This window comes from Trichechus manatus, unplaced genomic scaffold, assembly GCF_000243295.1.
Source record: "Trichechus manatus latirostris isolate Lorelei unplaced genomic scaffold, TriManLat1.0 scaffold00040, whole genome shotgun sequence".
Lineage (NCBI taxonomy): Eukaryota > Metazoa > Chordata > Mammalia > Sirenia > Trichechidae > Trichechus > Trichechus manatus.
This window is the reverse complement of record NW_004443976.1, coordinates 17,829,938-17,846,583: the sequence shown is the minus strand read 5'-3', so window position 1 is coordinate 17,846,583 and position 16,646 is coordinate 17,829,938. Positions and strand designations below refer to the sequence as shown.

The window sequence follows — 16,646 nt, the reverse complement described above, 5'->3', positions numbered from 1 at the left end:
AGAGACAGCAGCAGGTCATTGAAGACTGAGTGGGGTGGGGAGGAAGTCCAAGCAGTCTGTGCAGGAAGTGGTGGCAGCCCAGCATGATATGTCAGAACCACGTGGGGAGATGACAGTGTTTGTTTATAGTGGCCTGGACCTGGGTATTGTGAGGAGGGTGTCCACGTGGGTGGTGGGAAGGAGGAGGGGTGGTGACAGGAGATTGGTTATGTACGGGGAATTAATCTAATAAATAAATATATTGAGGATAATGGGAGCCACCCAAGGGAGAAATCTGTGATATTGGATTGGAATTGTAGATCAGAGTGAACTAAAAGTTTTTAGTACATAAAGAGAGAGATAGAAATATGGATATATACGTTTAGTTCATGTATGTGTATAACCAACCGAAAAACCAAACGCGTCGCTGTGGAGTCGATTCCAACTCGGAGTGATCCTCGAGGACAGAGTAGAACTAACTACCTCATAGAGTTTCCAAGGAGTGGCTAGTGGATTCGAACTGCTGACTTTTTGGTTAGCAGCTGAGCTGTTAACCACTATGCCACCAGGGCTCTGTAAATGTGTATACATATATAAGAGAGAGTGTGTCTGTGTGTGTGTCTGTGTGTGTCTGTGTGTATTTTCCAGCTCTGTCCACTGAGAGGGCTTTGGAACAGCAGCACCCCAATAGTCATGAGCCCACTAAGTACCCAGATCTTGATTATTGAATGCCATTTTACATTAAAAGGAACCAGGGCTAAATGTAACTAATGTCACTGAACAGTTTGTGTAGAAATTGTCAGATGGGAACCCAATTTGCTGTGTAAACTTTCCCTGAAAACACAATAAAATATTATTTTTTTTAAAAAAAGGAACCAGGGCTCTTTGTAGATGTTTTATTACAGGCTTGGAAATTATAAGATGAGCCTAGAATATCTTATTGAGCGGGAAAGTACGGAAGTGATGGGAGAAAATATTTGCAAATCCACGTATCTGATAAAGGTCAATATTCAGAATATATAAAGAACTCCTACAACTCAATGACAAAAAGACATACAGCCCAATTAAATGGACAAAGGACTTGAATAGACATTTCTCTAAAGAAGATGTAAAATGGCCAATAAGCACATGAAAAGATGGTTAACATCATTAGTCATTAGGAAAATGGCAAATCAAAACCATGATGATACACCACTTCACACCTACTGGGATGGCTAGAATAAAGAACAAACAGATAAAACCCAGACAATAACAAGTGTTGACAAAGATGATGGTTGCATTGCTGGTGGGAATGTAAAATGTTGCCCCTATGGAAAACAGTTTAGCAGTTCCTCAGAAGGTTAAACATAGAATTACCTTATGACCCAGCAGTTCCATTCCTAGTTATATACCCAAAAGATTTTAAAGCAGAGACTCAAACATATTTTTTGCCAGTGTTCATAGCAGCATTATTCCCAGTAGCCAAAGGGTGGAAACAAACCAAGTGTCCATCAACAGATGAATGGATAAACAAAATGTGGCAATAAAATATTGTTCAGCCATAAAAAGGAGTGAAGTTCTGATACATTCTACAGCGTAGATAAACCTTGAAAATACTGCTAAGTGAAATACACCAGACACAAAAGGACAAATATTGCGTGATTCCATTTATATTGAATATCTAGAATAGAGACAGAAAATAGATTGGAGTTTACCATCGGCAGGGGGGAGAGGGAAATGAGGGGTGACTGCTTAATTGGTATGAGGTTTCCTTTTGGCGTGATGAAAAGGTTCTGGAACTAGGTAGTGGCAATGGTTGCACAACATTGTGAATGAAATTAATGCCACTGAAAAGTACTTTAAAAATGATTAAAACAGCAAATTTTGTTGTATGTATTTAACACAAAAAAATTGAAAAACGAAAAGGAAGTGTTCAGGGGTGATAGGAGCATGTCAAAAGGAGAGAGAAACCAGCTCACAGGGTTTTCCACTTGCCAAATCTAGGACAATTTAAAAATCAAAATAAATGACAGCAGCAGATTACAATCTACTGAATAAAAAGGAATCCATAAATCCATACTGAATAAATGAATACGTAGAATAGAAAGCTTTCTTTTTTTTTTTAATAATAGTATGACATCTTAACAAATGTAGAAGCACTGATGGCATTAGAAAATCTTCTTTGGGAACCATCATAATAATAATTTATGCAGGAAACATTAATGGATGCTATATTAGTCTCCTGTGGCTGCTATGGAGCCCTGGTGGCGCAGTGATTAAAAGCTTGGCTGCTAACCAAAGAATCAGCAATTTGAATCCATCAGCAGCTCATTGGCAATCCTATGGGACAGTTCTACTCTGTCTTACAGGGTTGATATGAGTCCAAGTTGACTCAACAGCAATGGGTTTTTATGGCTGCTGTTACATATTACCTCAGATTTGGTAGTTAAAACAGCAGAAATTTAATCTCTTACAGTTTTGGAGGCCAGAAGTTTGAAATCAGTTTTACTGGGCTGAAATCAGTGTGTAGGCGGGGCCACGGGGGAATCCATCCCTTGCCTCTTACAATTTTTGGCGACTGCCACCATTCCTTGGCTCGTGGCCCCGGCATTCCTTGACTACATCACTCTAACCTCTGCCCGTGTGATCACATTGCTTTCTCCTCTTCTGTTTGTCAGATCTTTCTCTTTCTCCCTCTTATAAGGATACATGTGATTGCATTTAGGGCCCACCCTGATATCCAGGATAATCTCCCTATTTCAGGATCCTTGGTCTCATCACATTGCAAAATCCTTTCTTGCCATATAAAGTAACATTCACAGGTTCCAAGGGTTAGGACATAGAATCTTTTTGTCGTTGTTAGGTGCCATCTAGTTGGCCCCCAACTCATGGCAACTGCATGCCCATGAGAACAAAGTGCTTCCTGGTGCTGTGCCGCCTCCATGATGGGTTCCCAGTCGGGCCATTGTGATTCATAGGGTTTTTATTGACTCATTTTTGGAAATAGATCGCCAGGTCTTTTCTTCCTACTTTGTCTTAGTCTGGAAGTGCCACTGAAACGTGTTCATTTATAACAGCAGGCAAGCCTCCACTGACGGATGGGTGGTGGCTGCTCATGAGGTGCAATGTCTGGGAATTGACCTGGGGGATATATTTTGGGAGGCCATTAGTCAGCCTACCACAGATCCTGAAACCAGTGAGTGATAGTCTAATTAGGAAACAGGTTATTGACTTAAAGTACCTCCCCGCAACATACTTAATTATACAAGGAAAGTTAGCTTTACAGTGGAGAAACCTGGCAGACAGCACCTTACTGTAGTGATCAACATTAACATTACGGTAATGGGTCAAATGGAAATTGTGTATCACCTGATAGTATGCAACAGAACACATCATCGCTTCTGTGATGTTGTTGCCAAAAATGCATAACCTGTAGCCAATCATGAAGAAGCTTCAGGCACATGGAGGGACATTCTACAAAAGAACCGATCTCTCATCTTCAGAAGTCTCAAGCATGAGAGTCTAGGAGAGACTGAGAAACTGTATAAAGGTTGGAAACATAAGTATAGCAAGTGATCCTGGACTGGATCCTTTTGCTATAAAGAATATCATTGAGACAGTTTATGAAATGTGAATGGGTTCTGTGGATTACTTGGAAATACTGTATCAATGTTAATTTCCTAATTTTGATGGTTGTGTTGTGGCTAGGTGGGAAAATACCCTGAAACTATAGAGCATCATGTTGGCAACTTACTCTCAACTGGTTCAGGAAATGAAAGATCTTTGTACTATCCTTCCAACTTTTTCTGTAAGCTTGAAATTATTTTTAAAAATTACAACAAGTTTAAAAATATACACACTCTGCTTAATTATAATTTTCTTTTATGATTCAGCACAAACAGAAGGAACCAGTGAATTTAGTCAAATAAATGTTTCCATTAAAATTCAAATGAGAGAAAATTGAACAGTACTAAGAGGTTAAAGTAATTAGTTCTGTGTTACACTGATTAGGACTTTTATGTTTTCTCCGGCTTTCCTCCTCTCCACCTGCTTTATTTGCTTCTCTTGGTTTATTGATTTCGTTCAGGACCTTTTTTCTGGAATAATTTGTTAGTGCCGTATTTCTAATACCAGCCTGTTGATTTATACCAGAATAACAATGTGGCTGGGTGTCATATCCATGGGTCCCATGGTTTTACCCTCAGAATTTTGTCTTCTGGCATTGAAGGTTGATGGGGAGAAGTTTTAAGGCCAGCCTGATTTTATTCCTTCCCTTGTGGAAAGCCTTGCTTTTTATGCCTGTATTCCTGAGGAATTCTTTCTTTAAGCTTCAAGTTCAATGTCATTTGTCCTATATCAGTTTTTTTTTTCTTTTTTCTAGTGTATGGTATACCTTTCAGTCTTCGGGTTCAGGTCTTCCTTCTTTTTGAGGAAAATTTTCTGTGTGTTATTCCTTAATGCTGTTTCCTATTTCATTTATTGAGTTTCAGTTTTTACTTACATTGTAGATAATTTGTCCTCTGTATATGTCTTCAGCTTGTTTTAATCTTTTTTCTAATGCGTGTTTTGGGTTACCTCAAGGCTTTCCAACACAATAGTAGTTCAGTTTTTAGCTTTCTCTGTTCTGTTCCTTGATGTTTGTAACTTAAGTATTAGGTACATAATGATGTTACTGTACTTTTGTTCTCAGCTTTTCCTTAGTTTTTCAAGCTCCTTTTTCTTCTCAGTCTCTTGTTTTATCTCATCTTTGTACTTTTATTAAATTCGTAGTCTTATTAATTTGCAAACCACTCTTGGGAAGTATTATTCCCTTTCTTGGCTTATGTTTTCTTCTAGACTGGGTTCTTTGTCTTTTGCCTTTCATGTTCCTTTCATTTTTTATACCTCATTGTGTGTTACATTATTTCTCTGTCTTTTGTTTTTTTATCTTGTTCATGCTTAATATGGATAGCTCTGTCCACGCTTCATTTTTGCTCTGATATAGAGTCTTGGTAAATCTCCTTGCCAGCCTTCCCACTTGGGACCTGCTGTCTTTCACTCCAGGCTACCTTTGAGTGCCAGTGTGGTGCTTTCTATCCACTTTTCTGTTGTCTAGGGCCTGATTGTGGGAGAGGGTGGAGAGCTTTGCTGGGGTTGAGTGCAGGCCTTGCAGGGAAATTCAAGTTCCCAAAGCCCATTCTCTCCAGTTAAGGATAGAATTCTACTCCATTGGGCTTTGATTTATTCCACCACGCCAGCATGATAGCATGCCTTGTAATCTTTCCTACCTCTGCTGAGAGCTGGTGTGTGTATACATCCAGGCTTATGTACTCCTTACCCTTTTGATGATCATTTATATTTATTTCAAACAGGGCTTTAGCAATCCTTGTACATTTATCTTTACATGCTCATGCTATTATTTCTGAAGGGTAGATTACTATAATTAATATTGTGGGGTCAAAAGACATAGGTATACTAATTAGCATACTCATGAACATTGTATAAGAGTGCCTGTTTCTGAATAGGCAAATCACTAGAAACAGGTTAGCTGGTTAGATTAGTGGTTCCCAGGGTCAGGGGAGCAGGAGAAAGATGTGGCAGTCTACTTCTGTACAGCCTTGGAAACCCTATGGGGTGGCTCTACTCTGTCCTGTAGGGTGGCTATGAGTCAGAATTGACTCCATAGCAATAGGTTTGGTTCTTGGGGGCAGGGTAATGGAGAGTGACTGCTAATAGGCACAATCTTTCTTTTTGGGGTGATAAAAAATGTTCTGAAATTAGGAAGTAGTGATGTTTATACACTCTGTAAATATACTAAAACCACTGAATTGTACGCTTTTGAAGGATAAATTTTATGGTATGTGAATTATATCTCAGTTTTAAGGAGCCCTGGTGGTGCAGTGGTTAAGAGCTCGGCTACTAACTGAAAGGTTGGAGGTTCGAACCCAACAGCTGATCCACAGAAGAAAGATACGGCAGTCTACTTCTTTAAAGATTACAGCCTTGGTCCGCAATGGAGCAGGAGAAGGGTGGGGTGTAGAACTCAAATTCTAGTAAGAAGACCAGACTTAATGGTCTGACTGAGACTGGAGGAACCCCGGAAAGCATGGCCCCTGGATTCTCTGTCAGCCTGGAACTAAAACAATTTCCGAGACCAGCTCTTCAGACGGATTGGACCAGACAGTGGGACATAAAGTGATACTCGTGAGGAGTGTGCCTCTTAGCTCAAGTAGATATAGGAGATTAAATGGGCAGCTTCTGTCCGGAGGTGAGATGGGAAGGCGGGGACGATTAGGAGCTGATTGAATGGACATGGGGAATCGGGTGGAAAGGAGGAGTGTGCTGTCACAGTAAGGGGAGAGCAATTAGGGTCACATAACAATGTGTGTATAAATTTTTGTATGGGAGACTAACTTGAAATGTAAACTTCATTTAAACTACAACAACAACAAAAAGAAGGATTACAGCCTTGGAAACCCTATGGAGTAGTTCTATTCTGTCCTGTAGGGTTGCTATGAGTTGCAATCGACTTGACAGCAATCGGTGTGGTTTTAGGTTTTTGGAAAGCTGTTTTTAGGAGTCCCTGGGTGGTGCAAACAGTTAACATGCTTGGCTGCTAACCAAAAACTTGAGTTCCCTGAGAGGTGCCTTGAAGGAAAAGCCTAGTGATCTACTGCTGAAAAATCAGCCATTGAAAACCTGAGGGAGGCATACCTGGGGTCGATGTAAGATGGAATCAAGTCAATGGCAACTGGTTTTTTGTTTTAAAGCTGAGGATAAAAAAGTATCTGTTCCCTTTTAACCATTTCAACACAGAGTCTTAATACTTTTTAAAATAATTGCCATTCATTATTCTAATTTAGATTTCCCTTTTAGTAAGGTCAAATGTCTTTTCACATACTTATTGACTATTTGTAGCTCTTCTCTGAATAGCTTTCTGTTACATACTTTGCCCATTTTTCTTTTTTTCTTTATTATTGATTTGTGGAAGTTCTTTGTAAACCAGGGATATTGATTTAGTTTTTGTTATCTGTTTCAGATATTTTATTTCACTCTGTCATAGTGTGTTTATGGTGTCTTGTGATATGGAATTAAAGATTTTTTTTTCAATCTGGTCAAATGTGTCCATTTTTTCCCTTTACTTATGGCTTCTGGATTTTGTATCTTGTTTAGGAGGCCTCCGGATCATGTTATAAAAATATTTTGTGGTTCTTCAGACACTTCTGTAGATTTTTGAAATAAACTTTAGTTCCTCTGAGATTTACTTTCATATAGGGCATGAGGGAGGAATCCAGCTTAATTTTCTTCCAAGTAGAAGGCCCCAGTAAGGAATTTATATTTTATTCTGAGTGTGATGGAAAACCATAGGGTTTTGAGCAGGGGAGTGGTTTGATCTTTTAAATTTCAAAAGGTCATTCTGACAGCTTTGTGGTGAGTTGGTGGGTGGGGGCAAAAGTGGATGAGAGAAACTAGTATTCCATTTATCTAGATCTATTCTGAATTTGTCTTTCTTTTCCAGTGACCTGTTTGTTCCTGTGCCAGTGCCATAGAAGTTTTTTGTTCTTTTTTTTTTTTGGTAACAGCTTTATTGAGATATAATTCATATACCATACAATTCACCCATTTAAAGGGTGCAATTAAATGATTTTTAGTGTATTCACAGTTGTTCAGCCATCACCACAGTTAATTTTAGAACATTTTCATCACCCCCAAAAGAAACCCTGTACCCTTTAGCTGTCATTCCCTCAACTCCCTGTCCCATCTGTCCTGGGCAGCCACTAGTCTGCTTTCTGTCTCTATGCATTTACCTGTTCTGGACATTTTGTATCAGTGTAATAGATTCTTTATGACTTGCTTTTTCACTTAGCATAATATTTTCAACATTTATCTATGTTGTAGCATGTATCAGAACTTAATTCCTTTTTGTGGCCGAATAACATTCCATGGTTTGTGTATACTACTTTTTCTAAGTCCATTTATCAGTTGATGGATACTTGGTTGTTTTCACCTTTTGGCTATTATGAATAATGCTGCTATGAACATTTGGTAGCAAGTTTTTGTGTGGACATGCATTTTTATTTCCCTTGAGTGTACAGCTAGGAGTGGAATTTGCTGGGTCAAATGGTTACTCTATAACTTTTTGAGGAACTGCCAACTATTTTCCATAGTGGATGCACCAATTTACATTTCTACCAGCAGCATATGAGGGCTCCAGTTTCTCTACATCTCTGCCAATATTTGTTACTATCTGCCATACAGTTGCAGTTAAAGTATGTCTCTGTAGATCATTTTGGTACTTTATAAACCATAGACTCCTTTACTTTTTTTCCCCCAAAATTTTCTTGGCACTTCTATGTTTATTCTTCCATATGAATTTTAGAGTTATATTGTCAAGTTCAAAAAAAGCAAAGAAAAAAAGCAAAAGTCTCGTTGGAATGCAAAGGATTGCATTAAATTTATAGTATTTGATATTAAGTGTTCTTATCCAAGAATATCATATGTGTTCACTTAAAGTCTCTTGGATTTTATATACATGCAATTGTATTATCTTTTTATTCTAACATTTATGTTATTTATTATTTTTAATTACTGCATTAGCTGGAACCATCATCAAATCAGTGTTGGACAGTAATAGTGTAAGCAGGTACTTTGTTTTTACCCTGATTTTAATGGAAATATTTTTAGTTTTAATATTCAACATGGTATTTATCATGTGAATACATGTACTTTATTATGTTTAGGAAGTTTTTTAGGTCCTTCTATTACTTAGAGTTTTATCAGAAAAGGCTGCTGAATTTTTTTACAGAAGGTTTTCCTATATCTTATTTTTTCATCCTTTAATTTAGTACGATGAATTATCTTAATAGATTATCTAATATTGAACTATCGTTGCATTCCTGCAGTAAACCCTGCATTTAAAATTTTCTTTTGCTCCCACTTTGCTGACTTTCTCTCTTTTAAAAATCTATGTGTTTGTTTTTGATTCTGGATAATTTAAAACATACAAAAGTAGACAGAATACAGGAAAGTTTTGTGTACCCCTGACCCCATACCCATTGCCATCAAGTCAATTCTGACTCATAGTGACCCTACAGGACAGAGTAGAACTGCCCTGTAGGGTTTCCAAGGAGCAGCTAGTGGATTCGAACTGCCAACTTTTTGGGTAGCAGCCATAGCTCGCCATAGCTCTTAACCACTGCTCCAGCTTTTTTGCTAATTTGAGTATTATATTTTCTAGTGGACTATTAATGATATAAATATGACTGCTTGGCCTTTTTTTTTTTTTTTTTTCCCCTGTTGATCTTATGTCTACCAACCTTACTGAGCTGTCTTATTAGTTCTAATAATTTGTATATTCTCTTGGGTTGTCCGTATGGAGCTCTGGTGGTGCAGTGGTTAAAAGCTTGGCTGCTAACCAAAAGGTCAGCAGTTCGAATCCACCAGCCACTCCTTGGAAACCCTATGGGGCAGTTCTACTCTGTCCTTTAGGGTCACTCTGAGTCGGAATCAACTCGACGTCAGTGGGTGTACCCCCATATATTCCACCACATCAACTATCCAGTCAGTGTTCCGTTTTCATTTATCATTCGTACACACACATCTATATATTTTTGTGTATATATATGTATATATATAAATTGTTAAATAGATATCCATATATTCAGGATTCATAGTACAGGCAGTCCCCAGGCTACGAACGAGTTCCATTCGTAAGTCTGTCTTTAAGTCAAATTTTTATGTAAGTCTGAATAGTTAGGTATGGTTTGTATCTAACACCAGTTAAATGTTTGTTTTAACATATAGTATATGTATATAGTGTATCTTTCTGTGTATGAAAAAATTTAAAAAAACACTTCCAGATACACTAAAACATCTTTAACATAGTAATGTAATAATAATAATATTTTGACGCTTGTCGCAAATTAGCGCCTGTTTGTTATTACTAACCATTGTATGTACCTCAGATTTTTAATAAGCTTTACGGAGTTGGTTCCTACCTCAGATGTTTATAACCTGGGGACTGCCTGTAAAGTTTACATTACAGTTGGTTGATTGTCTTTTAAGTCTCTGAGTCTGTAAGGTTCCTTCTCCATGTCTCTTTTTCTCCTATACTATTTATTTGTTGAAGAAACCAGGTCATGTATCTTTTTATCCTCCCACAGTCTGGATTTTGTTGATTGCATTCCAGTAATGTCGTTTAATGTGTTCGTCTGTCATCTGTATTTTCTGTAAATTAGTATTGGTGTATTTTAATATGCTGCTGGATTCATCTTGCTAATATTTTATTTAAGATGTATGTGTATGTATTACAAGATGAAATTAGTTTTGATTCTGTATGTGTGTCTGTTCTCTTAGGTATTGATATTAGGGTAATGCTGAATGATTGATAAGCCTTCCATTTTTATGTCCTGGAGCAATTTGGATAATTTTGGAAGGTTGTTGAATACCCATCACTAAGTATCTATCAAGGAACCCTGGTAGCACAGTGGTTAAGCTTTTGGCTGCTAACTGAAAGGTCGGTGATCCAAACCCACCAGCCAGTCTGCGGGAGAAAAGAGGTGACGATCTGTTCCTGTAAAGATTTCAGCCCAGGGAACACTATGGGGCAGTTTCACTCTGTCCTATATTATTGCCATGAGTCAGAATTAGCTCGGTGGCACACAACAACAAGTATCCATCAGATAATTTTTAAAGGGACTATCTCTGTGTAATTTTTAAGAACAGATAGTTTCAAGCTTATTTTGTTAAAGTAACATAACCCTGCTACTTATTATTGTGAATAGCAGCGGAACATTGATATAGGGTGGGAAGATGAGCCCCTGAAGAGGATCAGTCAGTGAAAAAGAGGAAGACCCTCAAGAGATGGATTGATAAAGTGGCTGCAACAATGGGCTCAAGCATAATAACAATCGTGAGGACGGTGCAGGACCAGGCGGTATTTTGTTCTGTCGTACATAAGGGTCACTGTGATTCAGAACCGACGGCACCTAACAACAACAATGTAACCCTGATAGGAGAACCTGATAAGAGTAGCACAGACTTATGAATTATATGTAAAAGTTCAAAATACAGCCATCAAACTATTTAAAGAATACAACATGCTGAAGTTGGATTTATTGTTATTTAACTATTGCTCCAAACCATCTACTTTTTTCATCTCCAGTGCCACTACCCTAATTCAGGCCACCATCATTTCTTCTCTTCTAATTAGTTTTCCTGCCTCCAGTATGTTGCCCTCAGATTTCTTTTTCTTATTGCAATTCTTTTTTTCCTCCCCATTGCAGTTCTTTTTAAAATGCAAATATTACCAAGATATTCTCAGTCAAGTATGTATCGAGTGACTCCTATGGACCAGTTGCTGCATTAAGCACTGGAAGATTCCTGCCCTCATTGAAACGACCGTCTAGTAGGAGAAAAAGATAATAATCAAATAACTAAGGAATATGTAATTAAAAACTGACAGAAATGTTCTGAAGGAGAGAAATCATGGTTGTAGGAGACAGTATAACAAAGAAATCTGAAGTAAAGATTAAGGAAGTATCTCTTGAAGAAGTGCTGTTTGAGATGAGAGCTAAAAAACAAGTATTCAGTGATGGCAGAATTAGTGCAGAGCATCACAGTCAAAGAGTAGCATGTACAAAGGCCTTGTGGCAGGAGAGAGCTTACTGTATACCAGGAACTGAAAGAAAACAGGACAGCTAGAGAGCACAGAGCCAAGGTGGGATGAGCTGGAGAGAGCTTCGTAAGCCAGACTGCCCAGAACTTGTAGACCATGTCAGTGCTTTTCATTTTTGGTCTGAGGTCATTGGGAAGAGTTAAAGATAGACCAGATTACAAGTTCTTAAAGATGGGTAATATTTACATTATCTTTGTATCTTCTGTCATAATTGGTTTTCAGGGAAAAAGTAATTGTTTAGATAAGTATATGTTTCTGAAAACAGATAAATCTGTTTCTGTGCCATATATTCTTGTGTTTAATCTAAATTCTTATCATGTCAGTTGCTCCTTGAAGATATGGTATGTAGTAAGGATGCTGCATTTTAATTAAGGGACTGGATGGGAAATGAAAACCCTGCAATCATAAAAAGCCTCGATAATGATGCTGTGAAAGATAAAAGGAAATATTTTTGTAGGAGTTGATAGCATGTATTTCTCAAGTTATCCAGCAGTGAAAAACAGTTGAGAAAGGGAAATAGTTTTATCAGAATGATTACTGGGGGAAAGCTTTTTAATAGCTTATCATTTGACTGAAGGGCTTCTGAATTTATTTTATTATTCTAACTTGTTTTTGTTTGTTTGCCTTTGTAGGAGAGTAGTTATTTTGATGGAGTTAGAAGTTTTGAAATCAGCAGAAGCAGTTGGATTAAAGATTGGCAATCCAGTGCCCTACAATGAAGGTAAAACGCTTTTTATAGGTTGCAGCACTCAATTGAATACTTCTTTATAGATCTGGAACATTCTGCCTTTTCGTATTCAGTTTGATTTGTTAAAAGCAATAATGATTTTGAGGTCTAGGAAGTAGGTTAGTTGCCAGTTTTTTCCAATGCTAATGAAATCATGTTAGGGCTTGTATGAAGAAAAGGGGGAAGTTAGAGACTATAGTGGAAAAAGATCCCACTTAAAGTAAACTGAAAAGTAACAGTCCTGGAATGATAGTGAGAAATGTGATTTCTTAAGATTTGTCTTATGTCCATTGTTTTTAAAAAAATGTAAAGCGTGTAGTCTGTACTCCTTTGATAGCATTCACCACACTAGTAAGTTTTTAGAATAATCTGTTTATATTACTAGACCGTGAGTAAATCCCATGAAGGTAGACTCCATATTTGTTTTGTTTTTTATGTTGTATACCTAGTGTCTAACTTGTAGTTGGCTCTCGATAAGTATTTGTTGAATTGAATGGAATATACGTGTAACATATTGTTTAACAGTTACTATCTCTTGGTGGTGAAATTACTAATTTTTATTTTCTTTGGAAATATATAGAAAAGCACAGTGAAATCAGGAAAGAAAAAAAAAGTTCATTACTTTAAACAAGAGAGATAATAAGAGTTTTAGAGAAAGGCAAAGAATCATTATTAAGTCACTGGCTCCAGAACAGGAGAAGGCTTGTCTGCCCCTCCACTAAGTCAGATAAAAATAAATTTGGAACCTCACTTTAAACCAAAATAAATTCCAGATGTATTTTTATAAAAAGGTTGCAAAATGAAACCATCAAAAATAACAAAAGAGGAAAGGACTGTCTACATGGATTGGAAGATATTCACATTGACTATTGGACTGTGTTGAAATAAAAAAAATCTGTGTAGCTCTGTCTTCTCTGGTACTCTGTCCTGAGAACTCTAAGTATCTTGCTGTCCCCAAACTCTCATCTCCTCAACTCAGAGGTTCCTCTTGGTCTCTTCCCTGTGCTGCCAACCTGGAAACTCTAAAGTCAGTAAACTGGTATAATCATATTACCTTATTTGTTTCCTATGTCCTAGGGATCACCGTCCTTCATTGCTTAATGTCCAGTTTCTTGAAACCTGTTTGTTTCATATATTTTATCTGGGTTTTTTGTTGTTGTTTTAGGTGGGAGAGTAAATCTGGACTCTGTTTCTCTGTCTTGTCCTGTATATAGTTTTAAAAGTCAAATAGCTTTGCAAGGTGTGTACTTAAAAACAGACAAAATAGCATTCCCCTGCCTTACACTTCTTTGGCCCTTATTCCTACCTAAAGGCAATCTGTTTTAATTTTTACAGCTGTTGCTTCAGTTTTTACCTTCATATTTCTAAATAAAACCTTTATGCTGCACCTTTATTTTTCCATTTAGACATTTATTTATTGACTTAATAATTTAGCTCTTCTACACCTCTCTTCTCCCTGTTTCCCAGATGGGAGAATTAGGTGTCAATATCAGATTAAATCGTAATTGATTAATCAGACTTTTTTTTTTAGTGTATATGTCTGTTTTGTTATATATTTAAATTTTCTTCATAACACACAGAAGTTTCTAATTATATTTTCAGATTGATTTCTTAATATTAGAGAAATGGATAATTTTATTTTTTTATTATAGCTAATTTTTTTTTATCATGCAGATAAAAAATTAGTTTCTCATTAAACAATTAATGCAAATATTGTTTTGTGACATTGGTTGCCAATCCCACGACTTGACAACACTCTCCCCTTCTTGACCTTGGGTTCCCCATTATCAGCTTTCCTGTCCCCTGCTGCCTTCTCGTCCTTGCCCCTGGGCTGGTATGTCCATTTAGTCTTATTTTGTTTTATGGGCCTGTCTAATCTTTGGCTAAAGGGCGAACCTCAGGAGTGACATCAGTACTGAATTAAAAAGGGTGTCCTGGGGCCGTACTCTCGTGATTTCTCTAGTCTCTGCCAGACCAGTAAGTCTCGTCTTTTTTGTGAATTTGAATTTTGTTCTACATTTTTCTCCAGCTCTGTTTGGGACCTTTATTGTGATCCCTGTCAGAGCAGTCAGTGGTAGTAGCTGGGCACCATCTAGTTGTGCTGGACTCAGTCTGGTAGAGGCTGTGGTAGTTGTGGTCCATTAGTCCTTTGAACTGATCTTTCCCTTGTGTCTTTGGTTTTTTTCATTTACCCTTGCTCCAGATTGGGTGTCATAGCTAATTTTTTAATAAAATCTGAACTCATTAAGAGTTGATGGCCAATCATGAATATTTAGAAATTTTTTCTGATACAGTTTATGGGAAGGACAAATGTTTAAAGAAATGTATTGAATAATTTTGTTTAATAACTTCTATAATTTATTAAACACATAGCTTATATTGCTTAGCTATTTTAATTACAAATTTAACATTTCAAAAATTAAAATAACCCCCGAAGCTACGGGCCCCGAACGCTCTACTAACCCAGAACTGAGACCATTCCTGAAGCCAACTTTTCGGACAAAGATTAGGCAGGCCTATAAAACAAAAAATAGCACACATGAGGAACATGTTTCTTAGTTCAATCAAATATACAAGACCAAATGGGCAACTCCTGTCCAAAAGCAGGACAGGAAGGCAAGAAGGGACCGGAACTGGACAAACAGACACAGGGAACCCGGGGTTGAAAGGGGGAGCGTGCTGTCACATGTGAGGATTGCAACCAATGTCACAAAACAATATGTGTGTAAATTTTTGAATGAGAAATTAACTTGAGCTGTAAACTTTACCTAAAGCATGATTTTAAAAAAATTTTAAATAGACTTTTATCTAGTCACATAAAGATGCCAAAGGATAGATACGTGAGTTATATATTTTTAAAAAAGTTGCCATTGAGTTGATTCCAACTCATGGCAACCCTCTGTGTGTCGGAGTAGAGCTGCACTCCATAGGGCTTTCAGTGGCTGGTTATTTGTAAGTAGATTGCCAGGCCTTTCTTCCAAGAATTACATATATAAATATGTAAGTAAGATATAAACTGTGTATTATCTGAAGTTTTACACTATGTATTTCCTCCTTTCAAAATGATTTCTCAGAAGGAAATCAAGTAGAATTTTTTTTTTCAACTCAGAGAAATAGCTGCTCCCGTTAAAATTAGACTGTCGCTGTTGCTCCCAATAGAAAACAGTGCTTAGGTGATTTCCACTGAAGTATACTAATTCACTGTCTTAATTTAAACTCATTGTACATAGTCTTCAGTTTATCCTTAAGTTTTGATATTAGTAGGTAAGGCTTTGATTTAAGGATAAATGGAATTGATCACAGCCATTCTTGTGCTGGAGGCAAACTACACATTGTCTTTGTTTTTCTGCCTGGAACTCAGCCCTAGCCTTTGCCTAAGTGGAGTAATGGAAAGGAGAGTTAGAGAAGCTCAGGCCTGAACCCTAGAAGAGGATTAGCACAATTACAGAATGTTAGAGATAGAAGGGACTATATTAGAAATCAGTTGTTTTAATCATAAGAAAAATTGAAGCTGAATGAGATGATGGAGTGACTTGCCCAAGTATTACAGTGAATGAGTTGCTTCAAAAAATGAGAACTCAGACTTCCGGGCAACATGGCACTATAGTTAGAAGCACCACACTGTCCCTCCGCAGCAAAGATCAGAAAAACTGAGTCAAACAGAGTCACACGTCAATCCTGAAACCCTAAGCATCAAATGAAGAGATAAAGAAGTCAGCCAAGCACCGAATGGAATAAGAAACTGACTGAGAACAGAGAGCGAGGAGAGATACACACAGAGGTCCCCTATCAGCTACTGCAGCACAGATCCGCCATCTTGGACTCTTATTGGAGATCAGCGAACAGGGGTTATGAGAAAGCAGCTTCATGGTGCTTCCAGCAGGAGACAGAACAACTGGTAACCAGCAGTGTAGGCTTTCCCACCCCCTACTTAGCTTCCTCTGTTTCCTGCAGCCACAGTCTCCTGGCCAGGAAGCACCATCTTCACCCCAGTGTCGCTTGGATTTCACTCGCCCACACTGGCTGGCTCCCTTAAGTGCCTTTTGTTGGCTGCTGGTGTTGCTTTTTTCTGCTTCTTCAGATTTCTTCCATACCTCTTACCACCTCCCCCTCCTTTCTCTCAAATACCTGCCTCCGTGCGCCATCTTTGCTTCTTCCTGAAAGGCTACGAAACACCACTTGACTGTGAAACTGCTTCCTACCCCGTGCTGCTACGCTGGTGGGACCCTCGGGTCTTTTTTGTTTGTTGGCTCTGATTTGTTCTGTTTTGATTTGTTTGTTTTCTTTTTCTTTTCTCGGCTTGGG

At 37.8% G+C, this 16,646-nt stretch overlaps 1 protein-coding gene across 2 annotated transcripts in view; it reads left to right on the top strand.

Annotated features, from left to right (window-relative positions):
- Positions 1-16,646, top strand: part of RPA1 (replication protein A1) — a 59,588-nt gene that overhangs the window by 13,139 nt on the left and 29,803 nt on the right. For both annotated transcript variants that reach the window (XM_023731164.1, XM_023731163.1), the window contains exon 5: positions 12,247-12,335. In XM_023731164.1, the coding sequence (XP_023586932.1) occupies positions 12,247-12,335 (89 nt within the window). The remainder of the gene's footprint in view (positions 1-12,246; positions 12,336-16,646) is intronic.